This window comes from Nanorana parkeri, unplaced genomic scaffold, assembly GCF_000935625.1.
Source record: "Nanorana parkeri isolate BGI_ZX_2015 unplaced genomic scaffold, ASM93562v1 scaffold328, whole genome shotgun sequence".
Classification (NCBI taxonomy): domain Eukaryota; kingdom Metazoa; phylum Chordata; class Amphibia; order Anura; family Dicroglossidae; genus Nanorana; species Nanorana parkeri.
The window spans coordinates 910,811-937,206 of NW_017306596.1; the positions used below are offsets into that span (position 1 = coordinate 910,811).

General features: G+C 41.0%; 1 protein-coding gene across 1 annotated transcript in view; it reads left to right on the forward strand.

Annotated features, from left to right (window-relative positions):
• VPS13A (vacuolar protein sorting 13 homolog A) overlaps positions 1-26,396 on the forward strand; it is a 153,452-nt gene that overhangs the window by 14,380 nt on the left and 112,676 nt on the right. The window contains exons 2-9 of the mRNA XM_018558253.1: positions 11,064-11,107; positions 14,976-15,018; positions 17,554-17,649; positions 18,634-18,735; positions 18,853-18,962; positions 20,832-20,891; positions 21,770-21,829; positions 24,056-24,136. Of these exons, the coding sequence (XP_018413755.1) occupies positions 11,064-11,107; positions 14,976-15,018; positions 17,554-17,649; positions 18,634-18,735; positions 18,853-18,962; positions 20,832-20,891; positions 21,770-21,829; positions 24,056-24,136 (596 nt within the window). The remainder of the gene's footprint in view (positions 1-11,063; positions 11,108-14,975; positions 15,019-17,553; positions 17,650-18,633; positions 18,736-18,852; positions 18,963-20,831; positions 20,892-21,769; positions 21,830-24,055; positions 24,137-26,396) is intronic.

Here is a 26,396-nt window from a genome sequence, read left to right on the forward strand (position 1 = left end):
CACTGTTAGCCAGCCATAACCCACAAGCCATAACCTTATAAGTGTATCCACTGTTAGCCAGCCATAACCCAGCGCAGGTCGGCGATCCCGGTCCGGACAGAACCGCCACTGGGTCCGTGTCCGGACCACGGTCCACCATGTAGTGACCTAGAGTCCTATTATTCTTTCACTGTCAGAGACGGCATGGGAGATCATTATCCTTTACTAGATAAATATTCTACATTGGAAGCACACTGTCAATGACAGTTCATTCCCATTAGCACTGATTCATGGCTAGTGTGTTGTGTGTGTGACACAAAAAACAAAACAACAACCAAAGATAGTCCAATGGTTTTGCCTTAGGAAATGTGCCTGGCTTTCCGTCTTGACATCTGCATTATACAGTATAATTCCTTTTTTCCCCGCACGTCACCTCAAAAGGTAACTCTCCTCTGATCTAAGTCCTTTCCACTTACCTTTTACCTTGTCCAGTAAGAGGGACCTTATTGGCGTTAAGTGTTCTAAATTGACAGAGACATGACATTTGGTGAACAGTCAAAAGGAATCGGGTCCCTGGTGACAAGGTAGAATTAAATCAAAGGGGAGTTCTAAGGCTTTTAAAATATTTCAAATGGTTGACTGGTTTTCTTTAAGCACATTTAAGAGAGATAGGAAGATATATGAATTAAACAGAAGAGTGATTTGTTTTCTCTCTTGCCACCTGTGCAGGATGTTTGGAGAATACAATTATTTAGTTACTGAGCAATGATACACCTTATGGACAGATTCCAGATTTCATTCATCAATCACATTAAACAGGTGTGTGTTTCAACCCAACAAAAGAGTTCTCTACTGAAATAATAAATGCCAAGTATAATAATCTGGCCACTCAGTGTATATATAATATATATACTTGGCTCGGTAGGGGTACTGTTGGGTTTACTGGTGAGGCTTTTGTTTTCTCCTTTTGGAGCCCCCTCTAAAGCCTTTTCTTGTGACTCTAGCCATCGCTTGATCTTGGTGGGGTCCCTAAAAAGGGTTGTTTATTACCAATAAAAGGTGGATGCTTAGGTCTTGCTCCTCCATCCTGTAATGTCATCATTTTGCTTGTCTCTTCTTCCTGCTCGTTCACCACTCCAGCGCAATAAATATTTGATAATGTCAGAGTGACTGTGTTTAGGTAACACTCAATACATGGCTCTGGAGTGATGTATTTTTTGAGTTTATTTTGATGCGGGGGGCTTATTGGATTCTTATCACATGAGAATTTGTTTTGAAATATCTTTCTAAGATATCTAGTGTTCGCGTTCTAATTTTTTTTCAAGTGATAAAACTAGAGTATTAGAGGTACAGCCTTAGAGATTTTTAGTTAAAAATCAGTTCTATTTTTATTATTATTATAACTGCTTTTAGGGGGAACCTTTAAGTGGGAACCTTATCTGGTTCCTTGTCTCTGAGTGTAGTCTCCAGAGTGCCTAGTTTTACTGTTCAAATTAAAATGGATCTTTACCCACTTTGACTAAAAATCACATCAGCATACAGCTCTGCATGCTGATATGAAATCATCTTACATTCATTAATTAAACAAACATATTTTTATTTTACTTAAAATTATTGCTTGGTTCTCTTTGTCACACATGATGTAATTGTGCCCAAGCATTGCATCTTGGGAAGGTTACATAAGCAGTGCATTGCTGGGAAATCTCATCACGAGATCTTAGGGAAAGGCATTAGCCTCCGCTGAGATGATGTGCTTGGTCACATGTCCTAGTCATATGTGTCAGAGTTCCAGGAAGTAAAGGGAGATGTCACTGTGAGAAGAATGGGGGGGGGGGGGGGAAATAAATAATGTAGGCAAAACATAAAAAGCCTGCAATTATCTAGAAGTATCTGTTTGTAGGTTACTAAACATTTCTAAAGGTGGCTTTGTTTTTATTTTGAAGGTATGGGTAAAGTTCCTTTTGAACAATTTCATTATTTTATTGTTGTTTTTATATGTGTTTTTGTCTTTATTTCTGTTAAAGGAGAACTATGGGGTCAGTGCTTTTCCCCATAGTTCTCCTAAGGGTCACGGGAGGATACAAATTAGCGTCCTCCCGTGACCCAAAGCTCAGTATACTGCAAGCTACAGCTCGCGGTATACTGAGACAGCCGCAGCCGGGACGGATCCCGATATTACTGTCGATATCCACCCAGCTGCATGATTGACAGCTGGCTCTGCCTATCTAGAGGCAGAGCCAGCTGTACACGCCCCCTCCCCCGTCCGTTCCGCCAGTCAGTGCTGGAGGATCGGAGCTGTACCTGTAAAATAAAAGCATGGGGGGGTTAATTTAGTAAGCTGGCTCTGCCTCTCTAGAGCCAGCTGTGCCCACACTCTCCCAGTCCGTTTCTCCACTAAGCACTGGAGAAATTAAGAGGGGAGTGGGGGAATTCCTGCGGGGAGCGGTGACTGACAGTCACCACTCTCTGCAGGGAGAGGATTGGGAAGCCATCAAGCTGCAGTATGTGTTCAATGAGTTCCCGATCAATAGAGCCGACCTGTTACAGCTGCAGTGTCACAGGTCGGCTTGAATTATGGTGATGAGTGTTTTTCACTCTCCCCATAGTTCTCCTTTTAAGTGTTATTCCACCCAGAGTTCTTCTTTAAATTACTTTTTAGATATTTATTATACAAAACATTTTTTGAAGGAAGAAACTGTGCACTTGTGTGTTTTTATTACATTTGTTCTGGTTGTGCATATACTCTGGTAGAGACCAGACAAGAAAATCTTGTGATAGTCTAGTACCTTGGTTCTCAACTGGTGGGTCCTGACCCAAAGGGGGGTTGTGATCAGTGGGTCACCGAATGCCTTCCACTTTTCTAGCGCAGCACCGTAAGTTCTCACACAAAGCAGCCATTCAAAATATGCTGCCCAGTGCCGAATGTCCTCTTGAGGTGAGGTGGGGTGGGATGATGGGGCTATGGCCGCAACGGAGCTCCATTCATACATGCATTGCTTTCAGCTCCCTGTAGAGGTGCCTGGACCAGAGTGACGTCACATTCTGGCTCCCTCCGGATAAAGTCCGCATACCCACTGCACTCAGAGCCGCTGATCTAGTTATATAAAGTGGGTGCAACGGTGATCAGTGGATGGCTACCACCTACTCATCTGCATAGAAACATGGACACCGGCACTCCAATAGCAATTTCAGTATGTCCTATTTATTAACGTACATGCTGCATAGTAAAACACTTAATGCAACGTTTCGGGTCACAGAGGATCCCCTTCATCAGGCAGAAAGAAGGGATGTCACCTGTTTCTGCCTGATGAAGGGGATCCTCTGTGACCCCGTAACATTGTGTAGGGGATGCCTAAGTTACACAGGTTGAGAACCACTGTTCTAATATATGGGATTTCCGTGTGCTATCGGTCAAAATGCAAGGAACTTTTCCAAGGACAGTAATAACAAGTAACAAACCTTCAGAGGAATGTACAGTTATTTTTTTGCCAACTTCCACTTGACTTAAATACCCGCCCCGAGTGCATACTTGCCTAAATAGGATGGTTGTGCCTGCAGGAATCTTTAAAGGCTCCCGCACAACATTTCTTGTTTTGCTCAAGCTTTGCTTGTGCATCTTGTGATGCACAAGATGATCATAAGACGACCCTATAGAAGTCTGGGGAAACCAACTGTGCAAGCATGGCCAGCGCAAAGGAAGATAAATATACATGTGAGGTAGGGGGAGGTTGGGTTAGTTTAGGTCATCGGAAGTAGGCAAAATTAATAACTGTACCTTCTCTAACAGTTACCCTTTAAACCTACTACACAGAGGTGCTTTACAATATGTTGCCCAAAACACTTGTCTCCAGTAAAACCCATTATAAACACACACAAGCTAATGTGCACTTATTCACATCTTTTAAAGCATTTGTTAATGTGAAGAATGTATTAGGAAGAGAACAAATGGATTTAAATGGGGTAGCTCATACAATACAGTATAAAATATTAATGCTGCCTAGAACATCACCATCTGTTTTAAATAATGTGTTGTTGCCAATAAAATTGCACCTTGAACAACTAAAGAGAATTGTAGTGAAGGAATCATCTAAATTCCTTTTAAAGGGAGTAAGTTGCTATTTCTGAGCTCCTTCTAAAAATTGCAGTAACCTGACTGCCTCTGTCTTCGGTCCTTGAGCGCATCGCAGAACCTGGCCTTGGGGCGGCAGGGAGAGTAAATCCGGCCCTGGGTATTCGTCCACCCATGCCGAGGAATCTGTTCTATTTTTTTGGTTCAGCCAGCAGATTGAATGAAAAAAATAGCACTGTGTATACCCAGCTTTAGTTACCAGCTTATAGGCTAAAGGGCTGCTGAGCAAAGAGAAAAGGGTGAATTGTCATATTTTATGATGGACAAAATGCCAGTGATTTTGCATAGAGGAAATAGAGTTGTACAGGAAAAAATAGAAATAAATGATTATTAATTTTAGAGGCAAAAGGGTCCACGTTAAAGGAGTAAAAAGAACAGACCAATTTAACAGATACACTGGAATCTCAACAGTGGTAATACATTTCAGGCCCGTAATCTCAAATACATACCAGTATTTGCAGCACACCTACACTAGACATAGGGGCAAGGGCCTAGATAATACATTCAAGTGGAAATAAACCCTTCAGACTGCAGCCTAAAGTCAGTATCCCATTCACAAAGCTAAACAAGTGCTTAGTTATACACTGTATACATGATAACTATAAACCACACTTTGTATTTGCTAGCAGTCTGTTTCTCCCTATTATCACTGAAGCTGCTGCCGTGTTGGACCTTTTCTTGTGGTTTCTGTCCACAACTCTTCTGTACCTTCAAATCACATCAGGTCTTAATCCCATGAATGTGCAATATTAACACCTAAGATATAGTTAATCATTTAAATGCCTCTACTTTCTATTAGTAATGGTTAACAATTGGTCAAAGTATTTTCACTTCCCCAAGCAGACAAATTAAAAGGTAGATGGTCCTATCTTGGATACCTAGGGGTCTCAGAGAAGCACAAGAAGAAAGGTCCTTCCAAGAGATAGAATATGACTTAAGCCCGACGAGGCGCTCTAAGTAGCTCGGCATGTCCTGGATGCTGGGAATTAGTTAAGATGGCTATACACCTATAGATTTTCTGCAGATTTGCTATGGTCGCATGGAAAGAGTGCAACAGATTCCTCTATCTGCACTAAACTGTGTGGATGGAGGAATATCCCACTGGCCAAGGTTCAGTATCTTGCTAGTCGGCCCCACTGACTGTAAAAATACCTGAACAATGCTTGCATCCAATCAGATTGTTCAGGTATTTTGAGAGCCAGTGGAGCCGTCTAGCAAGATACTGAAGCTTGGCCCAGTGGGAGATTCCTCCATCCACACAGTTTAGTGTAGTTGGAGGAATCTGCTGCCCTTTTTCCATCTGACTATAAAAAATCTGCAGATAATCTATAGGTGTATGGACAGCATTACACTGAGCAAGTGCAAGTAACATCCCAATAACAGCATACAGCTATCTTCTGGCAAGGGAAAGGGTATGGAGCATTTGGATGTCGACTATCACAAGTATGTAATATCTACTTGCTGATAAGATAAAGTTGCTTCTTTGAGTATACTTCCACTTCAAAGGTGATTTCCAAGAACAAAACCATTGAAAGGGTCCTCTTGCTTGCAAGTACGGTACCATTTCCTGTACGTTTAATATGTAAAATGTTACAAACTAGGCCGGTGAATGTGCTTTGCACAATTGCAGTTTACGAATTAAGAATCATTTATTTCTTGAATTATTTGCAACCAATTCCATAAAGGAACTGCACTTGCTCGGGACGGTATATATATCCTGACATTCTGCTAAAGATTTTTGTATTACTTTGAAATATGTATGCAATTTTCTGTTCATTAATTATTTTGATATTAGCTGTTCTGTCCATCCCAATTTATTGTCTTGCATCAAAGTGTAATATTAGCTTTTCAGACCAGTTGGATTCAATTGCAGAATGGTGCTTGTTTAGACAAACTGGTGGGTATTAGCTTCACAAATATTCCCGCTTAATTAAAATTGTTATTCTCTTGTGTTTAATCTTTGTCCTTGGATGCAAACTGTGAAGACATTAAAAATAATTAGCTTGTACGCAGTAAAAAAACAAACAAAAGGTATGTATTATTGTGTAATTACTTTGAAATGTAACGTTGAAATTCTCTACGTGGTAAAGGCAAGTTAGCCAATCAAAGTCTACCTAAGTGTGAAGAAAGCTGGCACCTCCTCGCTTATCAGTGCCAGTTGTCTATCATGAGGGGATCTGATGGTTACATTGACACAAAACATGCTCGATATATTCTTTTTGACACAAGGTAGTCTAATTTATTTGTGTACAATATATAAATATCAGTCTTTACTACCTCCTACATGTGCATTTTTAATAGGGGAAATTCTCAGAAATGACAGAAATATTTTACTATTGTTTAAATATTAAATATAATGTTGATATTGTAAATAAATTGTATTTTTTCTTTGCGCATTTAACTATTTTTCTTTTTTCACTTGTTGATACAAAACATTTAATATACATTTATATAATAATGGGAGCATAACTTTTTTTTTTTTTATCCTAGGCAAAATTGAGCAGTTAACCCTTGCAGTGAGGGGGTAGCTTCCCTGCAAGGGTTAATAAAATTTCTGCCCTGAATTTATATAGGCTTTCACCTATTGAAGAATGTAGAAACAACATCAGGATGGGCTGGAAGTCTAGTAAATGGAATCAATTTATTTGAAATGTGAAAATGTAATGCATCTCACATAAAAATACCACTTTAACTAGCGTGAAAACTAGGATAACACCATGACTGCTAACAGCCTCCAAATTGTTACACCTTTCAAACGGCCCTCGAGTTCCCCAGGCTCCAAAAAAAATGACCTACCCTCTGCAAAGTGTAAGCTGATGACATAAATCACAACAGTGGCAACTGTGTTGGATCATTTTGTCTTTCTACTAGAAGAAAAATTCCTTTAAAACTTTGGAGACTTTTGGAGTCAGTCCTCTGCTGGCTTTAATGTTCTGATGTTTAGAGTGATGTTTTTATTTTGTGAGTATCATTTAAACTAAACGGATTACATTTACTACACTTTGCCAGTGTGTGCTTGGCGGGGCTTTTGCATTTTAGGTGTGATGTTCCCAGTCACTACCAAGAGCTGTGAAGTACATATCTGTTGAGATCTGTATTGACTGTTCTGACTTGGTCATCCTGTCAAGACTACTTGCCTGGGTTTAGTACAGTAAGCACCATGGGAGCATGCCTGTTTTATTCCGTAGAAGAATGTTTGTGTGTGACAGGAGCTTGACTGTAAACACTGTATACTACTATTTTACTCCATATACAGGATTGGCTGTTTGGTGATGTTATATAATATTAAAGCCATATACACTACTCTTAGGTGCTCGTGTTTGCCATCTTGTGGCTTAAACTGAGATTGCAGCATGGGCATGTTTCGCTAGGGCAGTGACTGAGGCAATATAAATTCTGCTCAGTGCACTGGAAGTTTTCCTGAGCAAAAATGTTCCTCCCGGTCGTTTGTGAAGGGTTTTTATTCTGCTCTGTTATTATACCAGCCATTTTTGGCTTCCGCTTTTTCTCAGCTGCCTGTCTACACAACCTCATGCATTGCAACGTTACATGAACACCATCTACCCTGAGATCTAACCCTGCCTGAACACTGCCTGCAGACTATGCTCTTGCTTATTGCCACAGTTGTTGTTTTTTGTTGTTTGCCCGCACATGAGCTGTTGCCTTAAACCGGTTGTGACCTGTGGTGTGATGGAGCAAAATATTTCCGTGTTTTGGTAAAAGGCTAGAACGGGGGTGGACAAATTAATATTAAATTTAGGAGCTAGTCTGTCCAATCCAGAAGCCAGCAGGATTTTTTTAGGAGTCCACTCCATTGAGAACAACCAGAGAAAACCTCAACCGTTGGATGGCAGTTGTCATTTTGAAGGAGTATTGGCTAACTGGCTCCTGAGATTTGTCCAGCCCTGAGTTAGGCATCAGTGAAGCCTATGCCACAGGTTGGTGACACAGATGGTCCATAATAATGTAAAAAAATAAATAAAATCCCGAGCACATAATTTGTTGTTTAAAAATTAAAGATCATGGTGCTAACCTTTTCTTTTTTTAAAGTGTATACCAATAGAGGAGCATGTACTTAGTTGTTGCGTAGCTTGCACAAAGCCAGGCTACTAGTCTATGTTTATGCTACTTGAAGATAGCAACACCTATTATTTGCAGGCCAAATTATTATGTACTTTAACTATTGCACTGCTATATACAGAAATCACTTTTCTTAGATATGAGAATATGTAAATGATCTATACAGTAACAAGTATACCTGTGGGAGCGTGTTTTAATTTCTAAGCAGAAATGTTTAAGCCTTTATCATAATCAGCTGTTTGCAAAACATTAATTATTGAGTAAAGTTGTGGTATCATCATTTCAGTGCTATACTGCTTTTTTTCAGTGCTCTCTGGAGTCTTGACCAAGAAAATGGCAGAGATTTCTAAAAAACTGCAGTCTATATATTTTTGTTCATTCCTTTCTAAAGGAGGGCATCTCAAGGGTGCAAGAAACAGATGCAAATATTTAACTTAGAGCTGTTCGAAGAAACATTCATTTTAATTAGCACGTTGTGAAGGTTGATGGTGCTAAAATGTTTTAAAGTGGAACTTTACCCATATCTTTAAAATAACAACAAACACACCTTTTAGAAATGTTTAGTAATAGCAATCTACTTCTATATAATTGCAGGCTTTTTATTTGCATACCTTGTTTTTCTTTTCTTCCCCATTCTTCTGACAGTGGTCATGTTTACTAAGGGCAGATTAATCCATCTCCCTTTACTTCCTGGAACTCTGGCACATGTGACTAGGACAAGTGACCATGCACATCATCTCAGGGAAGGAAAATGCCTTTCCCTAAGATCTCATGAGATTACAGATGACATTACCATAGCATTACTATGGTGATGTAACCTTCCTAGGATGCAATGCTTTGGCATGATTACATCATTTATGCCAAAGTGAACCAGAAAGTAGAAAAAAATACATTGTAAGTAAAATAAAAATAAGTTTGTTTAGCTAATGAATGTAAAATGATTTCATATCAGCATGCAGAGTTGTATGCTGGTGTGAGTTTTAGTGAAAGGGAGTAAAGCTCTTCTTTAAGTAGTTATTTGCTTAGAGAGATGCTGTAAGTCATAAGAAGATTTTGGAGATAGCAGCCGCAGCCTGAGATGAGAAGCCTGTCTCCTGACAGTCTCCTGACAGTCTGCTGTAGAGAATGGGAAGAGGTTCAACATGCCCATTACTGCTCACCCTGCACTGCAACGGTTGTTTTTGTCTAGGTGCTAAAAAAAAGTTATACCCAAACTGCGGAGCCAGCTGGCTGTTACTCTGGTCCCTGAAGCCTCGCTCCTCCTCCACTGCAGCGATTTATATAGCCTTCGGAGTCCTCACATCCTATACAAACTCTATAGAATGTGATGACTCAAGGACGCTTAGACCTGCATAGGAGGAGGGAGAGAGGCTTCAGGGATCGGTCTAAGAGCACCAAGACAAAAACGAGCACTTAACCCTTTTAGCGTATGGGTAGCCACACAGCAAGGATTAAAGTGACATTAAACCCTCAGATTTGTTAACATAAACCAATACTGTAATGTGTGCCTTACTGTAATCCATGGTTGTTTCCCTTCTCTTTGCTGCTCTTCCTTTTAAATCTGTATCTGTTCTCATGCTGGGCAGAACTTCTGTTTTGCAGCAGACTGCCTTGTCTCAGGAATGGATACACGGTGTCTGTGTATACGTTTGTATAGGCTTGAAACCTGAGCCAGCACTACAGGAAGAGGCCCTGAGCTGAAAAGGTAAGTTCTCCCCAAGCATGAGAAGACATGAGGATTTAAAAGGAAGAGCAGCAAAGACAAGGGAAACAACCATGGATTACAGTAAGGCACACATTACAGTATTAGTTTATGTTAAAAAATCTGAGGGTTTAATGTCACTTTAAGGAAGAATTTGCCAGGAGTTCTGCTTTAAAATAGGCTGTGCCACCTAATTTAACCCAATAGTGTGCTAATTTATTAACATGAACAATGAACATCTTGTACCGATGCACCTCACTTGTCTGCATTGTCAATTGCATCTTGTTTCAACAAGCACAAAAGTTATCAGACATTAGACAGAGATGTGCGAAGGACCATACAAACAGGTTGATGCAGGCCAAAATAACTGGCACCGGGGAATGTGAATGGACAAGAATTGACCCTCGCATTAGTCAGTAATGCCATTCACATATTTGTGCATTCATTTTGTGTCCTGTGTACATTCAGTTTTGCGCAGGAAAGGGGCTCTGTGTAGTTTGGATAATTGATTGTCAGTGCAGTATATGCATTAATGTACATTTCACAGACTCGTACAAAGTAGTTGTAGAAAGTTAGATCATATTGTAAACAGCAGTTTGTGCATACTTACACAATTTAGGTCTAAAATGCATGTATATTAATGCAAATTAAGTGCAGACGTTCATATATCCAAATTAAATAATTGAAGCTAAACTCCATGTAAATATAAGATATATAAAAGACACAAATGAATGCAGTTCTACATGCATGAATATATCTATAAATCTGTAAATACCTTAGATTGTAAGCTCCTTGAGGGTAAGGACTGATGTGAATGTGCAACTATGTAAAGTGCTGTGTAAATTGTCGGCGCTATTTAAATACCTGAAATAAATAAATATGTTTTTTCTTTAAATGCAAGCAGTGTAAGTAATTGAACTCGACCTGGTACCAGCCACTTTCAGTCCCTTTATAGCAAAGCTGGAGTATGAGAGGAAGAAGCAGTAACAGATTGCTGAGCACATCACTAGCTGCTGCTACTTTACTGACCAGTAACATCATGGGAGTGGGCCCATGACAGCCTGGGCTCAGGGAAAGTGGGTTGAATGATCAAGGCTGGGCTGGAGTTTTGCTTTAAAGCTATTGCTTCACTGTTTGAAAATGATGTATGTTAAAAATATTTCTGTCTTATAGGTGCTGTAGCACTGAAGAATCTTGAGATTAAAGAAAACGCATTGGTACGCATAAATTCTATTATTATTAGGCACGCATCATTGTTAAAAGTACTTATTTATCCATTCTGTGCTATTTTTATGTAACTCTTGTAAGCATAGATAAAACATGTTGGTGATTGCATGTAAAGTAAAGTTTTACTTGTATAAATTTACAGAAGTAATTTTGCCGAAAACTAGATTTGATTAGTGTAACAGTGCCACTTAGATGTGTTAAGGAACAGTAGCAGAGAGTAATTTTGTTTGGGCTCTTGCCATTTTATCTTCATAGAAGGTCCCACCAGTACAGACATGGAACCACTGTCTGTACATTGTACACTGTCATAGTATAGCTGTAAAATCATTTAGAAAATCATTGCTAATTAGTTAGTTCTAGAGAAGATTAAAGGAGAACTATGAGGTGAGTGCTTTTCACTCACCTCATAGTTCTAGCCAACCTGTGACAATGAGATTGTCACAGGTCGGCTCAGTAGATCGGGAAGGGATCGAACACATACCGCGTTCGCTCACTTCTCGATCTTGTCATGGCACAGAGCCGTGACAGGGGAGCGCTGACTGGCGGAACGGACAGGGGAGAGGGCGGCTACAGCTGGCTCTGCCCCTAGATAGGCAGAGCCAGCTGTCACTCACGCAGCTAGGCGGATCCAGACATAATTGTCGGGATCCGTTTCAGCTGCGGCGTCTCAGTGTACCGTGAGCTGTTGTTTGCGGTATACTGAGCTTAGGGTGACGGGAGGACGCTAGTTTGTGCCCTCCCGTTACCCTTAGGAGAACTATGGGGAAAAGCCCTAACCCCATAGTTCTCCTTTAAAGTTCGCTCACTTCTCGATCCTGTCACGGCTCTCTGCCGTGACAGGGGAGGGGCTGGATTCCCCCCTCCCCGCTCCGATCCACCAGCGCTGACTGGCGGAACGGACGGGGGAGGGGGCGGGTACAGCTGGCTCTGCCTCTAGATAGGCAGAGCCAGCTGTCACTCACGCAGCTGGGCGGATCAGTCTCAGTATACCGCGAGCTGTAGCTCGCGGTATACTGAGCTTAGGGTGACGGGAGGACGCTAGTTTGTGTCCTCCCGTTACCCTAAGGAGAACTATGGGGAAAAGCCCTGACCCCATAGTTCTCCTCCTTTAAAGTGACACAAACTCAGGAGTAAAATCCTAAAAATACATTCAAGTACTTCATCCATTAACAAAAATATATCTTATTTGTGTATCACTGTAGATCATCGAATCATCTCTGAATTGGTGCTGACACTGTCCTTCCTTCTGGAGGGTGGCTACTTTTTATTCTCATGCTTCCTGTGTGTGTTGTAAAGTAGCCACCACTTCAAGCTCGCTCCTGTGATGGACTACAATCTCACATTTTTAGTTTACTTATTTTTAGGGATGCACCGATAGCGATGCTGGTGTCGGTGCCGATACCGAGTATTTGGGCGACTACTCCTACATGCCCAAATGCTCCAATACCTTCCCCGATACTGGAACTTCTGGTCAGAGGAAGCCGGCTCCTTGTTGATTGGCTGGGAGGCCGGCTTTCCGGCCAATCAGGAAGCCAGAAGGCGGGTCATTAACTTGCTGCCTGGCTTCCTGGTTGGCCGGGAAGCCGGCTCATACTTATTTATCCATTCTGTGCTATTTTTATGTAACTCTTGTAAGCATAGATAAAACATGTTGGTGATTGCATGTAAAGTAAAGTTTTACTTGTATAAATTTACAGAAGTAATTTTGCCGAAAACTAGATTTGATTAGTGTAACAGTGCCACTTAGATGTGTTAAGGAACAGTAGCAGAGAGTAATTTTGTTTGGGCTCTTGCCATTTTATCTTCATAGAAGGTCCCACCAGTACAGACATGGAACCACTGTCTGTACATTGTACACTGTCATAGTATAGCTGTAAAATCATTTAGAAAATCATTGCTAATTAGTTAGTTCTAGAGAAGATTAAAGGAGAACTATGAGGTGAGTGCTTTTCACTCACCTCATAGTTCTAGCCAACCTGTGACAATGAGATTGTCACAGGTCGGCTCAGTAGATCGGGAAGGGATCGAACACATACCGCGTTCGCTCACTTCTCGATCTTGTCATGGCACGAAGCCGTGACAGGGGAGCGCTGACTGGCGGAACGGACAGGGGAGAGGGCGGCTACAGCTGGCTCTGCCCCTAGATAGGCAGAGCCAGCTGTCACTCACGCAGCTAGGCGGATCCAGACATAATTGTCGGGATCCGTTTCAGCTGCGGCGTCTCAGTGTACCGTGAGCTGTTGTTTGCGGTATACTGAGCTTAGGGTGACGGGAGGACGCTAGTTTGTGCCCTCCCGTTACCCTTAGGAGAACTATGGGGAAAAGCCCTAACCCCATAGTTCTCCTTTAAAGTTCGCTCACTTCTCGATCCTGTCACGGCTCTCTGCCGTGACAGGGGAGGGGCTGGATTCCCCCCTCCCCGCTCCGATCCACCAGCGCTGACTGGCGGAACGGACGGGGGAGGGGGCGGGTACAGCTGGCTCTGCCTCTAGATAGGCAGATCCAGCTGTCACTCACGCAGCTGGGCGGATCTCGACATCGATGTCGGGATCCGCTCCGGCTGCGGCGTCTCAGTATACCGCGAGCTGTAGCTCGCGGTATACTGAGCTTAGGGTGACGGGAGGACGCTAGTTTGTGTCCTCCCGTTACCCTAAGGAGAACTATGGGGAAAAGCCCTGACCCCATAGTTCTCCTCCTTTAAAGTGACACAAACTCAGGAGTAAAATCCTAAAAATACATTCAAGTACTTCATCCATTAACAAAAATATATCTTATTTGTGTATCACTGTAGATCATCGAATCATCTCTGAATTGGTGCTGACACTGTCCTTCCTTCTGGAGGGTGGCTACTTTTTATTCTCATGCTTCCTGTGTGTGTTGTAAAGTAGCCACCACTTCAAGCTCGCTCCTGTGATGGACTACAATCTCACATTTTTAGTTTACTTATTTTTAGGGATGCACCGATAGCGATGCTGGTGTCGGTGCCGATACCGAGTATTTGGGCGACTACTCCTACATGCCCAAATGCTCCAATACCTTCCCCGATACTGGAACTTCTGGTCAGAGGAAGCCGGCTCCTTGTTGATTGGCTGGGAGGCCGGCTTTCCGGCCAATCAGGAAGCCAGAAGGCGGGTCATTAACTTGCTGCCTGGCTTCCTGGTTGGCCGGGAAGCCGGCTCGATGCTGATTGGCTGGGAAGCCAGTTTCCCGTCCAATCACAATCGAGCCGGCCAAACAAAATGGAGCTGGCTTCCCGGGCAATCAGGAAGCCGAGCGGCATGTCATTACCCACCGCCCAGCTTTCTGATTTCCTGAGAAGCCAGCTCAATGCCAGCGGAAGCACCGCTATCTGTACTCTGTATCGGCGAGTACCAAAAGCAAAATATCTGTACTCAATACCGAAACACCGGTATCAGTGCATCCCTACTAATTTGTATGAATATTGTAGTCCATCACAGGAATGAGCTTGGAGTGGTGGCTACTTTATAACACACACAGGGATCATGGGGAACAAAAGTAGCCACCCTCCAGAAGGAAGGACAGTGTCGGCACCAATTCAGAGATGATTTGAGGATCTACAACTGAGTGATGGACAAATATTGGTTCAATATTGTTAATAGTTAGGGTACTTGAATGGACTTTTAAGATTTAACTCCTGAGTTTAGTGTCACTTTAAACTGTTAACAGCTTGCTGATTATATTGTAGAATTATAGATATAGTAGTTTTTTTAGCAGGGATTCCCTGAGACCTCAAAATTATTTTAAGGGCTTTTCCAGAGTAAAAGAAATGAGAGAGGCTGTAATTGGACTGAAAATGATTAATGGATATTGTTCTTTTTTATTTTTTTTTATTTAAAGAGTCAACTGGATGTGCCTTTTAAGGTGAAAGCTGGACATATTGGTGAGCTTAAAGAAGACTGGTCAATTTTTGTCATCAGGAGCAAATTTAAAAAATACTAAATGTAACAATTCACAGTTAGTGTGGAGCTGTAAACGTGGATTAGGTTTTTAGTTCTTTTTTAATTAAATTGTAATTTATTAAATAAATGAGCAAGAAAGTGTCTATTTATCCAAAGGGATGTAATATGGATGTCCTAGTGGTACAAATAACGTCTGTCATTGATATGACAGTGCTATGAGGCCTGAAAATTTGGTGTATGTAGCCTAGAGCACAGTTTCTAGGGCAGAGTAGTGTGACGTATGTAGTGTAGTGCATAGTTTACACAGAGGACCTCCACTTACTTCCGGACATCATTTCCCTGATCCTCCCAATTCTGACCCCCTGTCATGTCAGAGGGAGTGAGTAGATATATAAAGTTACGTTTTTTTTTATTGCAGTGCGAAGAACAGTTAATTTCTAAAATAAGTTGACACATAACACTTTTTTGTAGTCAGACTGGTGAAATAAGAATTCTTATCAGTTGTGGAAGGTTATTGAATGTTGCTTTTTGCTTGATGCCTTTCTGTTACCTTACACAACAGGTGTTTTCCTTGTTGCCTTAAAAAGAATACAAGACATTTTGTGAATGGAAAAGGGGAGAGTAAGGTGGAGAGTGAAGGGCCCCCTTTGTCACTGCATGAGAGCCGGGACTGTCAGTTTCAGTGCAGAATGTTTGGCGCTTACAGTAGTGCTTGAGATAAATTAAACTAACAGGATTATTCACAAAAGGGTGAAGAGTTTGGAGAAGGCTGGAGAAGTGAACAAGCTAGAACAACTTCGCTCAACTGGAAAGTGAGCTGAATTGGAGACATTTTCCAAATCGGCTATCTTGTCCTAGATTTGCTCACTTCTCCAAACACTTCACCCTTTTGTGAATAACCCTCTAGGAGTTTTATAAAATGCAGCACCATCCCCACATGGCACAACCATCATTTGAAGTAATTTTTGCATGGCAAATGTAAAAAAAAATGTTTTTCCTTTGGTCCAGCTTTAATTTTATGTACCATGTGCATGGTTTAAACTATTTCATTTTTACTGATAAGTGTTTCCTGTAGCAGTCATTTAGATTCTAAGCCCTCATTCACACCTAGGTGTGTTTAGGTATTCCTGCGTCAGCAACTTGCCATTTCCTGCAGCAGGAGTCCTAAATCTGCCATTTATGAGCAACAGCTGTTATTCAAGTTAAAAGAGAACTATGGCCCAACATTTTTTTGCCATACTTCTCTTTAGGGTCACAGGGGACATATACTAATGTCCTCCTGTGACCCAAAACTCAGCATATAGCGGGCTAATGCCTGCTATATGCTGACAGCAGCACACTGCAGCAAGGACAGATCCCGACAATATTGTCGAGATCTACCCCATTGCGTGATTGACAGCTGGCTCTGCCTCTCTAGAGGCAGGGCCAGCCGTGCCCGCCCCCTTCCCTGTCCATTCCTCCAGTTAGCGCTGGAGGAACGGAGAGGGGAATCCCTGCAGGGAGAAGTGACTGACAGTCGCTGCTCTTTGCAGAGAGGAGATCAGTAGTACGTGATTGCTCAGTTCCATATCAATAGAGCCGATGGGTGACAGCTGCAGTGTTACACAGCGGCTCTAATTATGGGGATGAGTGGATTTCACTCTCCCCATAATTCTCCTTTTAATGACCAGGTGATAGCAGCTGCATTTAAATGCATTTTGGGTCACAGGAATACATTTACTAATATACTCCTGTGACCCAAAGTAAGCAAAGTCAATCACTACGCCCTGGACTCCCTTTCGATGAGTCCAGGGATAGTGATCTCTTCCTAGCCACATGTAATCATATCACATACGATTACATGTGGTGTGCCAGCATTCTGTCACTTTCAAAAGCAGCTGCTGTCACCCGATCATTAAATTTAAACGGGAGACAGCTGCCGTTTGTAAATGGCAGATTTGGGATTCCTGCTGCAGGAAGTCGCACGTTCATGATGCAGGAATCCCTAAACACACCTAAACTATAAGTGTGAATGAGGGTTAACTTCCATTTTGAAACTTGCTGTGGAAACAGGCCAGCTGGAAGCTAATGTGAAGGCACACTTTCCTTCAAAATGCTTTTTATTTGTGACATCTACTGTATCCAGAACTGAAGTATAGAAAACTCGATCTGGTTTGCTGTGTTTGGCTCATGGTTAGTATTATCTCCTGTGACTCGGTGCTGATTAGCTAGTGTTGATAGAAAATCAGTCTGCTATTTAAACTCAATGCACATGTGTGGAAGCCAGTTCAGGTACACAGTTTGCCAATAATTGAGGGCTAAAGGAAACTGAATGAGTTTCACATCCAACACTTTCTATTAACATTAGCATATTGTTCAGCAAAGTAAAGAAAGAAGAACCTAGGGTCTACTCTACTAGTAGTATGTTTATTATATATGGTAGTTTGCTATTAAAAACAAATATGTATGAATAACAAACCTGAATTGTTAGCACATTTCATTGTTTCAGTAATCAAACTAGCTTTTGTCTTTTGCAGGAAAACTCGATCTTAAAATTCCTTGGAAAAATCTTTATAACCAGCCAGTAGAAGCTGTTTTAGATGGTGTTTACTTATTAATAGTGCCTATCGCTAGTAAGTTCATGGTTTTCATTCATTGCATATTTACCAGTAAAAGGCGTGTGGTGGTCAAAAAGGCAGCAGTGCTATAGATGAATATTACATACATTGTTTATGTTCTGTGGGAGGTGAAAACCCCTGGCATGTTTAGCATCTGTGCTTTGTATAGGCCCCATGCACATGGGCCTCCTGCATTAGACACAGGAGAAGTTATCTTGGGCGTATATAACCACATTTCTTCCTGAATTTAGATGTTCCTGAGTTTAGCCGCATTTTCGTGTGTAAATGGATGCAGAAAACTCCTGTTTGTGTAAAAGCAGCTAGACTGAATGCTCCTGGACGCTGCTTAATGTCTAAAGCTGGCCATACACCTTACAATTATCTGCAGATTTTCTGTGGGTAGATGGAAAAGGTGCAACAGATTCCTCCATCTACGCTAAACTGTGTGGATGGAGTAATCTCCACCTGTGCCAATCTGTTACACTTTTTCCATCTGACCACAGAAAATCTGCAGATAATTGTAAGGTGTATAGGCACATTAAGTGTGTATTCAGCCATAGCAAAGCATTACATGTTTCCAGGTGTGTTTAGAAATCATCTCCAGACACTTGGAAGATCTGGAGAGGCAGAGCCAGCTGTCAGTCTGGCAGCCTTGTGGATTTCGACAATAGTGTCGGGATCCTTCCCGCTTGCAACGCAGCTCTGCGCTGGCAGCATATAGCTGACTTTGGGGTCACATGAGTATATTAGTAAATGCACTCCTGTGACCCATAGAGAAGTAAGACCAAAAAAAGATTTGGCTTTACGTCTGTTTGAAAGTCCATTAATTTTTCAGCACTTTTTGATTCAGTTCTCGGGTGGGGTGGGGGCAACTTAGCATAAAATAGACTCAGAGTAGATGCGTTGGCATGCTTTGTGGAAACGCACACCGTGAGAATCTGCCCTTACGGTTAGGTTGCAGTGTATACCCTGTCCTCAGTTCATACATATTTCTTTCAGGTATCAAATATGATGCAGAAAAAGAGGAAAAACAATTTCTGGAAACAAAGCAACGGGAGCTTCAACGCATTGAAGAGGCCAAACAGAAAGTGGCGGACCAGAGTACGTAAATGTCTTTTAGTTTCAGGCTGTATTTTTCTACAAGTATTAGACATTTCTTTTATCTGACATGTTCAATTCTGCTTATTAATTTGCTCCTTGTTTCTTGGTTACATGAAGAAAAACCAAAGGAAGAAAAACAGGATACATTTGTAGAGAAATTAGTAACTCAGGTTATCAAGAATCTTCAAGTGAAGATCTCCAATATTCATATCCGCTATGAAGATGATGTGAGTAAAACAAAGTTGTCACTGTTTAGCTCTGTATGGCTTATTCTTAGTACAGTAATGTGCTTTAGAGCTCAGCAAGGTGTGAGATTTGCAATGTGTAGTAACAAGAACTTAACCCCTTGTTGACTCATCTGTCCTTGGCAACACATTCAAATCAGTCTGTTACAAATGAAACAGCTGTGAACAAAAGGTTCATCTCATGCTTCTAGGCAGTTCTAGGAAGTGTTTTGTGTAGATGAACCCTGCTCACTTTATTTCTACATCACCAGGAACTTAGGAGTTAATAATATCTGTGGAAGGCATTGAATATTTATTCCAGTCATCTCATAACATTATTTTGCTGTCTGTGTTTAAGCTTTGACATAAACAGTTCTTGGTTGGGAAATTACATTTGCAAACATGATATATGGGATGCAATAGAAATCTTTTGCAAGCCACAGAAATGACATTCTCCTGTTACAGTTCTTACAGCACAGATAGCATTTTTGGATACCTCTTTGTCTAGAGAAGTGGAGTGTTGTTGTCAAATTAACTATACCAAACATATAACAATGTATGCGTTTTAGGCATATCCTCCTTTTAAGCTACACCCAAGTAGTTTTTTAGTAAAAAACAATTTTCTGCCTGAAGTCAGATCATTATAATTGAAAATGTTTTGGTAGACCCATTCTATTTCAAGTACCTGAGACAGAAGGAGTGAAGGAGCTGATTTAATGGTCCTTGCCCAATTCCTGACAGTTCCTGTATACTTTTTCTAGTCTGGTTCTGACAGTGGAGTGGAGAGGTGGTATAGTTCATCTGGGAATGGTATTTAATGATAGTGAGAAATACAGATGGCTACTTTATTATTATTATTATTATTATTATTGTTATACAGGATTTATATAGTGCCAACAATTTGTGCAGCGCTTTACAAAATGGAGGAGACAGTACAGTTTCAGAACAATAGGTTTAGGAGGGCCCTGCTCGTGAGAGCTTACAATCTAGTAGGAGAGGCAAGTGATACAAAAGGTAATAATTGTTTAGATTGAGTTATTGGAGGAAGTAAAAGGCAGTAGCCCCCATTCACACCAGAGCAATTTTGTCATGTGTTTCCCAAAGTGTGACAACACTCAACAGGAAGAATCCCATTATTTTCACTGGTGCTTGTTCACACCTGGGCGTTGTGTTGGCTGTCACTTGTAGCTTGAATCTTGAAAAATTGCATGAGCTTGTTTTTTAGACAAAATTGTGTGTTTTTGAGATTTCAGTGGGAATGATTTTGCATTTAACAACCCTCCTCCTAGTAACTAGCTTTCCATTGGCTAAAACAAAAACGTTCAAGCTTGAAAAATGCACAATAACGTGGGGAAAAAAAAGCTTCAAAATTGTCTGAAAATGCTCACACTCAAGTGAATGAGGGCTAAACAATATTGAACACACTGAAATACCCTTCAGTTTCTTGTTTTTTATTATGCATTCTTTGCCACATTCTATGCTGTGTTTGAACCGAAGAGAGGTATTTCATGTCTATTATTTGGGGTGCTTCAGAAATTCTTTGCTATCCACCTTTAAAGTCAATGTGTGGCAATGCAAAATACTATTCTCTCAAAAGTTTCTAATGGAGGTAGCATTTGACAGACTCCAAGACAACATAGTACTTCCAAGGCATAGACTTTATTTGTAGAGAATCTGAATAGGTTCTGCCATGCTACCCTAGAACTTAAATGTGGTCCAGATATTTGGAATGCTTAATTTCTACATTATACCTTCACTGTAGTTATACAAATGCTGTGACTTAATGGTGTTTGTTCCAGTTATCCTTTAAAGTTCACACTTTAAATATGTGATATTGTATCCAATGTTTTTGTTTTTTTGTTTTTTTTGTAGATCACAAATTCTCAGTGCCCCCTTTCATTTGGCGTTTCACTTCAAAACCTCAGTTTGCAGGTAGGACCCGAAAAATATGTTGAATGCATGCTAAACGGAAAGCTTGCTATCTTTTGGTCTGTGTCTAGCTTGCTATTTAAACATTTGATAAGATAAGGTGCTATTCATCCATCATCATTGTATTCGCCGTCTCTCAACAAAGTTTAATGATGCTCGGTATTTATGAGGTTGTGTTGCAACCTATGTACTAAGCATCTGTTCTATAAATGTGTAAGTTTTAATGAAAAGCTTTCTGCGTAAGCACAAGTTTATTTTCTATGGGTTTTTTTTTTCTAAAAAGGTATTCAATTAGCTAACATATACTTTCAGGCATTTGACTAAAGGTGCCCATACACAGGTCGAATTTCAGCCAGTTTTTAATGTACCAGCTGAAATTCGCACTGTGTGTGGGGCTGTCGGCTCCCTTTCAGCTGGCATTGCTCGAGCTTCTGATCGAAGGAGCCTGCTGGAAAACTTTCCATCAATGGGAGCCGGCAGCCAATGAGCTGCCCGATCTGATCGGTTACTCTGACAGGTGCCGGCGGCACCTGTTAGAATACAATGTTAACAGCGGATTCCTTGATTGACACGCTGTTTATGTTGATGGAGAAATAAGGTAAATTTGTTTTGTTCAGCCTGCGGGTTGAATGAAAAAAAATTGATAGGTGTAGGGCCAGCCTTACCTGTGAGGAACCAATGTTTTACCACCTATCAAAAGATGCTTGGCTTTATTACAGGGTAGCTAGCCTGTATATATTTTTATTACACCTAGGTATTGTCGACAATTGAGTTTGACCCAGCAGTGACTTGACCAACTTTAAAGCTTTGCTTTTTTAATATATATGTTTATATCAAATGTCCAGAATATTTTTCACCAAAAACTAAGCTTTTCTTTGCAGACATCTGATAAAAATTGGAATCCATGTCTTCATGATGAATCTGCCAAGCTGTTTTACAAGGTAATGAAACTGTTAAACAAGACCATTGTTCCCATGGCATGTTTATATAAATTATAGTGCGGTGGTTAGTTTATTGTTACGGTAGTTGTGCAGTTACCTTGTTCTGGTTCTGGATGAGACAGGTATAAGGTTGCAGAGGAATTCTTGTATAGACATTCATGATTTATATTGGATTTTATAGCTGACTATATTACTAACACATTTTTAAAGGAAACCTGTTTTGTTTTAAATGCTGCCATTTATTGACCTCCCCTTCTGAAAATACTAGTTGCTTGATTGTCATGCCGATGCTTTCAAAACTTTGAGCTACTAACTTGAAACGGGTATAAAGTCATTGACTTTTGTCTGACTTTCATTTTCTGCATGCTTGCATCAGGTCAGTGATTCATATGTATTGAAAGTAGATACAGCCAGGCAAATAATACTTTTAGTAGGAGGCCATCAGTGGAAGCCCCTATATTTCTCTCATGACACATGCACTTTATTATGTATTTCCACTTTTGCAGTCAAACTTGAGAAAACTACTTTATATGTTTGTGTTCCTATTGACATAGCTTAACAAAAAAATTATTTAAAAAAATGTATGTCTTATCTGTTAGATGTTTTGTTGCGGCATGCAACATGGATGAATCCGTTTTTTTTTCTGAGCACCTACAAAGTGATCTCTCTTTATTAAAAAAAGATTTGAGTCTGAAATTTATGGATTGTGTTTCTCTCATTAACCTCATTTAAATACAATGCACATGCCAGGGTTATATTTCTTTAACCCATTGTTAGGACAGGCAGTGTTCAAATCTACTTTACAAATGATAATGAGAAGAAGAAACAAGTAGAAATGTTAACCCTTAAAGGAGAACTATGGGGGTCAGTGCTTTTCCCCATAGTTCTACTAAGGGTAACGGGAGGATACAAACTAGCGTCCTCCCATCACCCAAAGCTCAGTATACCGCGAGCTACAGCTCACAGTATACTGAGACCGCCGCAGGCGGGACGGATCCCGACATTACTGTCTGGATCCACCCAGCTGCGTGTTTGACAGCTGGCTCTGCCTATCTAGGCAGAGCCAGCCACCCGCCAGCTACCTGCCACTCCCCCGTCCATTCCGCCAGCTGTGAGTGTCAGTCACGGCTCTCTGCAGGGGCAGGATCGAGATGTGAGCGAGTGATCTATTGAGCCAACCTGTGACAGTTTCATTGTCACAGGTCGGCTAGAACTATGAGGCTGAGTGACTTTCACTCGCCTCATAGTTCTCCTTTTAAGAGGTTAAGAAGCCCTAACCCAAGTAAAAGCAATTTAAATTGCAAGAAGCATTTTTCTTAGCTTATACAATGTGAATGGGAACATGTAAGAAATATAAAATAGTTGTTATCCCAGTTTGGCTGCAAGTGGAAATGCACTTTAACGTAAATCTAATTGATAGTGCTGTGTTATTAATTAATTAATCTCAAGCTTAGTTAAAATGCTTTAGTGTAGACATTCTAAGGGTATACTTGGTATACTTGCCCCAATTAAAGCTAATAATGTGAATTAAGAATAAGTTAGTGGCAGGCTGGACTGAGATTAAGGATAGAGTAATGGCAGCAAATTCTGTCAGCAATAGCACTGGTTGTTCTCCCACACAGAGATTTTATAGTATGTTGCAAAATCTTTGTGTTAACTGTCTGCAAATGGCTTCCCCTTGCCAGATGGGAAAATGCATCTGCAAGTTGGGGATCGGGCTGCAGTAAGCAAAGCAGGTACAGCAGTATTTGACATGATGGACTGTTAGGAAACCTCAGAGATGCTTAATTTGAGTGTTCTGCAGTAACCCATAGAAAAACACAGTAGACATCTTACAACCATGATTACATAAATTAGAATTTTTACTTCACTACTGTGATCACAATAAAAAGTTGATTTTGTTACTAAGTGTCAATGGCTGTTTGCTTAATAAGATTAAAAAGCCTTAGAATAGAAAGCTTAGTGTTGTGATCCCCGGTGTCCTGAATTACAAATTGAATTGCTTTAGCAAGCTTTTGCAGTGACCAACAATTATATCTGAGAGGATATAGCAAGTTCAGAGTGCCAGAAAGAGGTCCTATAGGTTTTTATAACTAAGAAATGTACTGCAACCGGTATTGCAGTGAGTAAACAATAATATTGACATATTACAATGCATTGTCAAAGTGTTTTATTTGAATTGAGCTCGAGGATTGATGATCTTGTTTTATAAATATTTAATTCTAGATTGTGCGCCTGGACAATCTGTTTGCCTATTGGAATGTAAAATCTGAGATGTATTACCATCGAAGTTACAATGAAGCTTTGGTATGGAATTAGATTTTTTTTTTTTCTTTCTAAAGTTTCTATTCAAATGCGCGTGATAAATGCAAAAAGGTTGTGATAGATATTCAAGAAAAACAGGATCCATGTTCTTCAGTTGTAGGTTTATTGAGGAACCGGACGAAATTCGTACAGTGGGTGCCGACAGTCCCTTTCGGCCGGCATCCCTCGATCAGCTTACTGAAGGAGCGGTCAGAAAATCTTTGTACGAACAGAGCTGGCAGCCAGTGAACTGCTGGCCCTGTTCGGGTATTCTGATGGCGGTCGCTGTCAGAATACGAAAGAAACAGCATGGACTCCTCAATCAATGTGCTCGTAGCGTTCATGGAGGAATCTGTTTCTTTTTGTTCAGCCCTCCGGTTGAATGAAGAAAATAGCAGTGTATGGCCACCCTTAGCTTAGCAGGAATATAGAAACTGATTATGATGAAGCTTTTCCCGCTGTAAAACAAACACAATGTGTTAAAGTGAAACTATACTCAAAGCTACAGTAATAATGTTGGTGGGATATATAAGGAAAAGAAAAGTGCTGAAATAGTTACTTTTCGTGGAGCTCATATCAGTGCATGAAGGCCTTAACACATGCTCATGTGATAATCTAGTCTTACCTCTGATCGCCCAGTTCAGGTAAGGGAGCCTGAAGCATAATTTTCTTCAGGAATGGTAACTACTTAGCCCTATTAATTCACTTTATCCATCCCAACAAGACGATTAAAGTGACATTGAGCTCAGAAGTTAAATCTTAAAAATGCATTCAAGTACCTTAACTATTAACACAAATGTATGTTATTTGTGTATCACTCAGCTGTAGATCCTCAAATCATCTCTGAATTGGTGCTGACACTGTCCTTCCTTCTGGAGGGTGGCTACCTTTGTTCCCCATGGTCCCTGTGTGTGTTGTAAAGTAGTCACCGCTCCAAGCTCACTCCTGTGATGGACTACAATCTCATGTTTAGTTTGCTCATTTGTATTGAGATTATAGTCCATCACAGGAGTGAGCTTGGAGCGGTGACTACTTTACAACACACACAGGGACCATGGGGAACAAAAGTAGTCCCCTTCCAGAAGGAAGGACAGTGTCCGCACCAATTCAGAGATGATTTGAGGATCTACAGCCGAGTGATACACAAATAACATACATTTTTGTTAATAGTTAAGGTACTTGAATGCATTTTTAAGATTTAACTTCTGAGTTTAGTGTCACTTTAACAACTTTGATCCATGATCCTTTCTCTTTGCCCAGTCACACTTTTAGGTAGATTTATATACTCTCATAATAGTATCATCTTGAGCTGCTTCTACTATATGCAGGTTGCTACCAGTTTTCTTGGTGTCCAACCTTATCATCATAGAAGGAGTCAGTAGGAAAGTTATAAACCTAGCCTGCCTTAGGATCACCATACACATTACAATCTGACCATACAATCTGTGTGCAATGTGTTTAGATTTACCAAAATGATGTCCATATAATCCATTTGTATCCCATCAGGCAGCCCCTTGCCCTACATGTTGGTAGATCTAAAGGAGATTGTACAGTAAGATTGAAACGTGTGTGATGAGCTTAGGTTTTCTTCTAGATAGGTGTGTTAGCTCCTGTGTCTAGTGTGAATGGCATTAGTTTAACCGCCTCCCGGCCGGCCGTTGTACAAAGGCTTCCTGGATGTAACAGGCCATGTATATACGGCCAGCTACCCCTTCCCACTTGCACGTGCCACAAGCGGGAAACAACCAAAATGTAAAAACAGGCAGCGATGCCTGTTTACATACAAGCTATCCGCCGGCTGTAGAGCCGGCGGATCGCTTGTATGGGGTGCCAATTGGAGCGCCCCCCTCCGTGGCCCCCCTCCCGCTGGTCCCAGGCTCCGCTGTGCCCGGTGCGAGCCCGGGACCAGCATGGTGGCTCTCTGACAGGGGATCAGAGGGAGATCGGTACACAATCTCCCTCTGGTCCCCTCTCCGGTGTCAGAATGTGGATGTGATGTATATTACTTCAAAAGCTAAAGAGAAGCTGATGAAGCTGATCTCTGCTTCATCAGCTTCTTTGGGGGCCCTAGGTGACGTTAGGGGTCTTGGATACCCATGATGTCTCCATAAAGAGGACCTGTCACATATCTTTGCTATCACATGGGGGGCTTCTTAGTTTTTTTTTTTCATAAAAATGTTTTGAAAGATTAAATTGTATGTTGTTCATTGTATAAGCCATATAATGTGTTTCCATCCTGCAGTATTTACTTTTATATACAAGT